General features: G+C 35.3%; 1 protein-coding gene across 5 annotated transcripts in view; it reads left to right on the top strand.

Moving 5' to 3' along the window:
- The window catches only part of LOC101887563 (alpha-actinin, sarcomeric), a 65,222-nt gene extending 58,797 nt beyond the window's left edge, over nucleotides 1-6,425 (top strand). For 4 of the 5 annotated variants that reach the window (XM_020035511.2, XM_011292730.3, XM_011292731.3 and 1 more), the window contains exons 6-9: nucleotides 2,034-2,126; nucleotides 2,192-2,721; nucleotides 4,064-5,198; nucleotides 5,285-6,425. In XM_020035511.2, coding sequence (XP_019891070.1) covers nucleotides 2,034-2,126; nucleotides 2,192-2,721; nucleotides 4,064-5,198; nucleotides 5,285-5,443 — 1,917 coding nt within the window. In that variant the 3' untranslated portion in view covers nucleotides 5,444-6,425. Of the gene's footprint in view, nucleotides 1-1,173; nucleotides 1,260-2,033; nucleotides 2,127-2,191; nucleotides 2,722-4,063; nucleotides 5,199-5,284 lie in introns of all 5 variants that reach the window. The other variant, XM_011292732.3, reaches the window with a different exon arrangement.
- Nucleotides 6,426-8,208: the final 1,783 nt, after the last annotated feature.

The raw sequence follows: 8,208 nt of genomic DNA on the forward strand, positions 1-8,208 counted from the left end.
GTGCTGTTAATTATATATTTACCAATACTTTAATGGACCAATTTCCAAAAGACAAATTATAATTAATTTTTTTCATCTGTATATTGTCATATTTTTTCTACAAAACAAAAACATACATACATGTTGGTTAAATTGTATTGCAAACTTTTTAGGTGTAATATAGAATAGGTTTCACACTTATTTGGGAGTTCATATTTGATAGGAGGAGGAGGAGGAGTTTTTTTGCGAATTATATGAACAGTTCTTATATGAAAAGAATTATTTTCACTTCCAGAATCTTTACAAATAGCCGCATGTTCATTATTTCCCAAGGCATCCCAAGAATAAAATTAAATGCGCCGCAATTCATACAGCTAGATGGCGAAAACTCTTTCCATATATACGGCTTGAATTTATTTCTCGTAAAGGTTTTTTCGTGTCATTTGTCTCCGAATACGAGATTTCCCTACAAAATGAATATAAAATCAACATAGGAAAGTAATTTAACTAATGAAGTTTAAAATCCAAGGAGTTTTATAGTTCCATCTCAAATTTCTAATGAATGTTTGCAGTACAGTTTTCTATCATGACTATGTTAGCCAATGAGGGCACATTTTTGTAATGAAATTCCAAATCAAAAACAAAAAACAACACTGAAATTACCAAAAAACATTTTTCTGCTTAAAGTTTATTAACAATATGTATGTTGTTATTGTAACTAGTGTTTGCTGTACTTAGGAATCGATTCAGAAGACACATACCAATCCAACAAAAGCCTTTCTATTGCAAGTCCTTCGATGACAAGTACAGGAACACAGTTCTATTAATTTTCAACTCCACGCTCATTGTCATTACACAAATCCCATTACAACGAAAATCTGTTCTTGAACTTCTATTAACAAAGTCGTTTGCAAGAGAAACTGAGAAAAGATTGCTGCTGCTGCTCCCGCTGTTGTGACTGACAATCTGCCATTGTTGCATGTGCCACCCAATTAACAAATATAATAATATACAAAAGTTAATTAATAATTTCTTATTATTTGTGTAATGTTTTTTATTTTTTCTATATATTTTTGCATGCTTATATTTATTATTGTTGCTGTTTTGTTCATTTATTGACATATTAACACAAATTTCTATATGTCTTGTTTTTGTTGCTTTCTTTTTTCTATTTTTATGCAAATCCTTTAACAGACCTACAGAATACCGCATTGCCAGATGAAAGGGCAGTCATGACATATGTATCGTCATATTATCATTGCTTCAGTGGTGCCCAAAAGGTTAGTTTTAAAAATCAAAACCTCTACATAAGGAGAAGTGGTAAAAATTGATCGAGACTGCAACGAGATATGGAATGCAAAACGGACTTTACGACAAATTGATATTCAAAACCAAGAAATACCCAAAACACAACATCTCGATGAATGTTTTTTAATGATTATAAACAGAAAAAAAGAAAGAAAAACTTCAGAGTAAAAAAATCTTCAAAACTGATAAAAAATATGATATAGAAAAATTCTAGGATGTAAGAACTTGCCATTGATACATTAGGAATTTTTAAGCACTAAAACTCTACGTATAGAATTTATATATCACTTCACTCGAAAAGGACAAGTCAATCACTTTTTTGTCGGAAACGCAATACTTTTATTATATAAAGGCGTTAGTATAAAAATAAAACAGAATCGTGCTTTGCGAACAGTTTTAAATAAAATGAGACAATATATTTTACATGATCAACCCGATGATTCTACTACCTTCATAAAGCCCCCACTAAATAATGACAACCTCAAGGGCGGGAGTACATAGAGAGAATGTAGTAAAAGCTTGTGCAAAATCGTATGTCGCCATTTACTTCTCCTGCCACCGATAATGTTCCATGACATGTTGTTGCCATAACCAAAGTTATTAACGAATTAACTGATAATGTTCCAAATTGTTTTTGATGTTTATTTGTATTGTTGTTGTTTTATTCTTTATTTCTATGTCCTTTTTGGGGCAAACCAATGGATAAGAAATTTCTAATGTTTATATATTTCTTTATCCGTATACAGGCTGAAACGGCTGCCAACCGTATTTGCAAAGTTTTGAAGGTCAACCAAGAGAATGAACGTCTCATGGAAGAGTATGAACGTTTGGCTAGTGATGTAAGTCTAATGGAAAAACAAACTCTAGTGAAACGTCTTAATTCACTTTTTGTTAATAATTGTAGCTTTTGGAATGGATTCGCCGCACCATGCCCTGGTTGAATTCCCGTCAAGCTGACAATTCTTTGGCCGGTGTCCAAAAGAAATTGGAAGAATACCGTACCTACCGCCGCAAGCACAAGCCCCCACGTGTCGAACAAAAGGCTAAGCTCGAAACCAACTTCAACACATTGCAAACGAAATTGCGTCTCTCCAACCGTCCAGCCTACTTGCCCACCGAAGGCAAAACTGTTGCCGACATCTCGAACGCCTGGAAGGGTTTGGAACTCTCCGAAAAGGCCTTTGAAGAATGGCTTTTGGCTGAAACAATGCGTTTGGAACGCTTGGAACATTTGGCCCAAAAGTTCAAGATCAAGGCCGATGCTCACGAAGACTGGACTCGTGGCAAGGAGGAGATGTTGCAGTCTCAAGATTATCGTCAATGCAAATTGAACGAACTGAAGGCATTGAAGAAGAAGCACGAAGCTTTCGAATCCGATTTGGCCGCTCACCAGGATCGTGTTGAGCAAATTGCTGCCATTGCCCAAGAATTGAAGTAAGTATGCCATTCAAGAAAATCCCTAATCTACAATTTAAATAATCCCCTAACTTGTTTATTGTTTCTTTATTAAAACCCAATTAAACATGCCCACGTCTTTGTTGGGATTTGTGGAAACATTAGTGTGAGGTTCGATGTAGTATTCAACATATTAAAACACATATCTCATTCGATACACATGTCTATCCAAATGTTTCAAATTTAGTTTCAATAAATGTACCTATTCAGTACCTATTCAGCCCCATCAATGTATCTATATTATTCCATATGCAATCTGTTGGAATAATTGTAAACATTGAAAATTACAAACAATAGGTTGTAGGTTATGGACACTTTAGACTGCATAAAAACGAGTAACAGCTGCAGTCAGCACGGTTTAGACCATTCAAGAGTTAGAGTCAATGATATAGCACATACATATATAAACAATCAGTCGCAATAGGAAGGCCCAAGAGTTGGCAAAACTATGTTACTCCAAACATCTATAGCATAGTTGTAGAGCGCACACAGGCCTAAAGGACGTTTAGACTTGTAGAGTGGATTTCAAGCGGCTTTTCCATTGCATATAAGTCAAATCAAATACACGGAAATTTTAATTTTGACATTTTTTAAACCACTTGATTTAATAATTCCACTCGGGCTAAGTGCAGAATTGATCCTTTTTTTGTTCAAAAAATGCAATTTGAATCCCAATCTGCAAATGCATTATTTAACATAAGTGCAATTGAAGAAAGCATCACAATGCTTTGCGTTATTCCCAACGAACATGGACAGGCTTAGTAGATAATGAGTGAAATTAGAAAAAAAACTGAATATTGATTAATTAATTCATCCTAATTTCACTTCTAGTTATTGGCATAACAGCTTAGCAAATTTCAGTTGAAACTTAATATCAAACTGTCATTGACGTATTGTCTATATTCACTATTACAATAACGTTTTTAGACAAATTCCCTTATTATCAGACAAATGAATTAAAGAGTTTATATCAAAATTGAGGTTGTGTTTTTATTGAGACTACATTAACAAAGAAAGAATTCAAAACAGCAAAACATTGCAAGAAAGTACTTAAAACGCTTAACACGCTTGTTTTCGGCGTTAATCCAACATGGAGAGTTGTTCTCCATTGAAACTTAAAGCTAGAACTTGTAAAGTAAACTATAAAGATTAGCCCATAGAGACTTAGTGTAAAAATAGTGAATACCAAAACGGGAACGAGAAGAGTTTAATGTCAATCAAAATACAAACACACAATCTCATCTCATTTAAAGAGATTCGAATAAAGAATATTTCATTAAAGATATTTATATTCGCTCTCTCTATCTCTCTTTTCGTTAAGCTCCTTGGAATACCACGACTGCGTCTCTGTCAATGCTCGCTGCCAACGCATCTGCGACCAATGGGACCGTTTGGGTGCGTTGACTCAACGTCGTCGCACTTCTTTGGATGAAGCCGAACGCATCTTGGAGAAAATCGATATTTTGCATCTTGAATTCGCCAAGCGTGCAGCTCCCTTCAACAACTGGTTGGATGGCACACGCGAAGACTTGGTCGATATGTTTATCGTGCACACCATGGAAGAAATCCAAGGTCTTATTCAAGCTCACGATCAATTCAAGGCTACATTGGGTGAAGCCGACAAGGAGTTCAATTTGATTGTCAACTTGGTACGTGAAGTTGAGTCCATTGTCAAGCAATACCAAATTCCCGGTGGCTTGGAAAATCCCTACACCAACATCACCGCCAACGACATGACCCGCAAGTGGAGCGATGTCCGCCAATTGGTGCCACAACGTGACCAAACCTTGGCCAACGAGTTGCGCAAACAACAAAACAACGAAATGTTGCGCAGACAATTCGCCGAAAAGGCCAACATTGTTGGACCTTGGATTGAACGCCAAATGGATGCCGTCACCGCCATCGGTATGGGTCTGCAAGGTTCCTTGGAGGATCAATTGCATCGTCTCAAGGAATACGAACAGGCTGTATATGCCTACAAACCCAATATTGAGGAATTGGAGAAGATTCACCAAGCCGTCCAAGAGTCGATGATCTTCGAAAACCGTTACACCAACTACACAATGGAGACATTGCGCGTTGGCTGGGAACAATTGTTGACCTCAATTAACCGCAACATTAACGAAGTGGAAAACCAAATTCTCACCCGTGACTCCAAGGGCATTAGCCAAGACCAATTGAACGAGTTCCGTTCCAGCTTCAATCACTTCGACAAGAACCGTACCGGTCGCTTGACACCTGAAGAATTCAAATCCTGCCTTGTCTCTTTGGGCTATTCCATTGGCAAGGATCGTCAAGGTGAAATGGACTTCCAACGCATCTTGGCTGTTGTAGATCCCAACTCCACCGGATATGTGCACTTTGATGCCTTCCTCGACTTCATGACACGCGAGAGCACAGACACCGACACTGCCGAACAAGTTATTGATTCGTTCAGAATTTTGGCAGCCGACAAGGTAAGCTGAAAGAGACATCGCCACATATAACAAATTATATTTTACTCAAATGCGTATTATATCTTGTTTTTTTTTTTTTTCTCTAGCCATATATCTTGCCCGATGAATTGCGCCGTGAATTGCCCCCAGATCAAGCTGAATACTGTATCCAACGTATGCCTCCATACAAGGGCCCCAACGCTGTTCCCGGCGCCCTCGACTACATGTCCTTCAGTACAGCTCTGTACGGTGAAACCGATTTGTAAATCATCTGAGCTCATGTGCCACACAAACAATTTTAGTTCTGTAACCAACAACTCGTCTATTTTAAATGATTTTTTTTAAGTAACCAAAATTAGAGTGAGAGATTATCAACCACATAGATCGGCTAAATAAAATCTACAAAAAACAAAACAAAAACACTATTCAAATACGTTTTAAGTTAATCAATCTTAAATAAAATATAAATAAATGTTCTATTTCGTACTAACCCGCCCGCCCGCTCGCCCGCTCGACTATACAGCAACAAGAGAAAGAAGAGATCGAGATTAAAACTAATCCACCATACAACACCACATCAATGCGATTAACAAGAACAATCATGCAAAATACACATAAACACACACGCATACATGCAAAGCTTATAATCCTCACCACAGAATAGCTGAATGTGAAACTGACTCCTTTATATCACAATATACATATCACAGCAAGAAAGGGAGAAATATTGAGAGAGATAATCGGGAAAAAAGAAAGAGAGAGAGAGAGAGCGCAAGCAATCATATTCTTTCACAAGGATTTCATCTTTCGAACGATTGTTTGGTCCTGAAAGCCCTTTATTGGGATTGATATCAAGGAAAACTGAGCAAACGTGTAATCTACCAATGGATTGGCATTGACAGCGGATTAGCTTAAGTCGCTGAAAATAATTATCCTGGCAGAGATTGCATTCAACACCTAAACCAGAACACAACAGAAGGAATCAACACTAAAACAACTTCTATTTTTATGATCACAGTTCATCTGAGATGAATAGATTGTAATGTAACTGAATATAACAAATATATATTTTTTTGATATTTTATTTTAGTTTTTATTTTTTGTTTTATTATTTAATTTTTGTTAATTTAATTATTAATTTATTCTATTTTTATTGTGCGCCTCATCCATAACGTTGATATTTTGATTGATTCGATTTCGTTTCTAATAAAACACAACAAATAAATTATTATTATTATCATTTAAATATGTAAACATTTTTATATAAAAAAAATAAGGCTAAAAAGTAAAGAAAACAAAAACAACACGACAAAAAAGAACGTATAAATTATTGTAATACTATTTTATTATTACTACTGAATACTATACAATTTTACTATTAAAAGGAGAGTAAATTATTTTATTACGAAATAATAATAACAATAAAATATAAAAAAAACAATAACAACAACAGTAATGATCATAACCACCACTACTCAACTCGATGCAACAATCAACAGTGATGCAAATAAATGAATGCCAAACCTATTTTTAAACATACCTAAAACCAAATCGTCCACAATTTAAATTTAGTCAGGAACTTCGCAAAATGATAATCTAGCTGTAATGTGTCGAGATCAATCTGACCCGTACCTTCAGCTCGTAGAACTCAGTCCCCGCTCTTGCTCTTAGCAAAGAAGAAGCTATTCGATTCTACACACATTCTTTCATATTTTTCAGAATTAAGACAATAGAACGACCACTTGTCGCGGAGTGCATTAAATGTCCATTTCATCTCCTATCGCGAAAAGAAAAAAGCAAAATCTGACAAACAGAAAGCAACAAGGTTCGATGTTCATTCGTTTCGCTTTGCTGGCCCATAATTTTTTTGTTTAATGCACAGTTTTTTATAAACTACTAATTTTCTTCACATAAATTGTAACCTTTTAATTTTTCTCTTTGAAAAACCCTCACCTTTTGGCTTTCTCCTTCAATCCTTGCTTTATTGGTTATTGCTGTAGTCTTTTTCTCTAGGGGACTCACAATGAATGATAAATGAACGAAATTTTGTATCCTTTACCTACAAAAAAGCAAACATGTTGTAGTACCAATCTATATTAATGGCTATAAATAAAAAACAAGTTAAAAAGTATATGTCGGTTTTGCCGACAGATATATACTCTCAGCGAATGTACGACTATTTAAAAATATTTTGACTTCTTTTATGATTATTCAAAGGTTTAACCCCGAAGGAATGTGCCAATAAATAAATAATTATTATATAAATATTGCGACGTGCCAGGTTTTGGACTATATTGGTAACTTCCTTTTACATGAGATATATGATAATTTGTAGAAAATGTTAACATGTGCCTGAGGTATCTACCGAAGTATTCCATTTTCATGCTTCATCTAATACATATAAAAATATTGGTATGGGCATTTATGAAAAATCGTAAATTTTATATTCATTCATTTGTGGGGAAGGTACCAGAAGAAATGGTCCGATATCTACCGTTTTTATAAAAGATTCTGTGTTGATAGAAATATTCAGATGTGCCAAGTCCAAACGGAATCGGATATTAATTTCGCGTTTTATGAGCTCAATGGATATTAAAAATTTCGACCTTTTATGGGGGAGGTACCAGAAGGGGTTGACCGATATATTCCATTTTAACACCAGATCTTGAATTTATAAAAATATTGGGATGTGTGACATTTATGACAATCAGATTTTTACATCTCATTTTATAAGAGTTATAATTATTTACCCTTTGTAGGGGAGTCATTTCGACCTTTTGTGGGGGAGGTACCAGAAGAAGTGGACCGATGTATTCCTTCTTTGCACCATTTTGTGTGGCACGGACATTATTTTCTTTGAAAATTTTGACATTTCGTGTGGGAGGTACCAGAAGGAGTGGACCGATATTGTCCATCTCCGAACTCGATCTAACTTAGACATTAAGCCAAAATAAGTTATTAAGAATTAATATACTGGTCAACAATAAAAAACAACAACGATAAAAAAAATATAAAAAACCTAGGTATTCCC

This window comes from Musca domestica, unplaced genomic scaffold (assembly GCF_030504385.1).
Source record: "Musca domestica strain aabys unplaced genomic scaffold, Musca_domestica.polishedcontigs.V.1.1 13, whole genome shotgun sequence".
NCBI lineage: Eukaryota > Metazoa > Arthropoda > Insecta > Diptera > Muscidae > Musca > Musca domestica.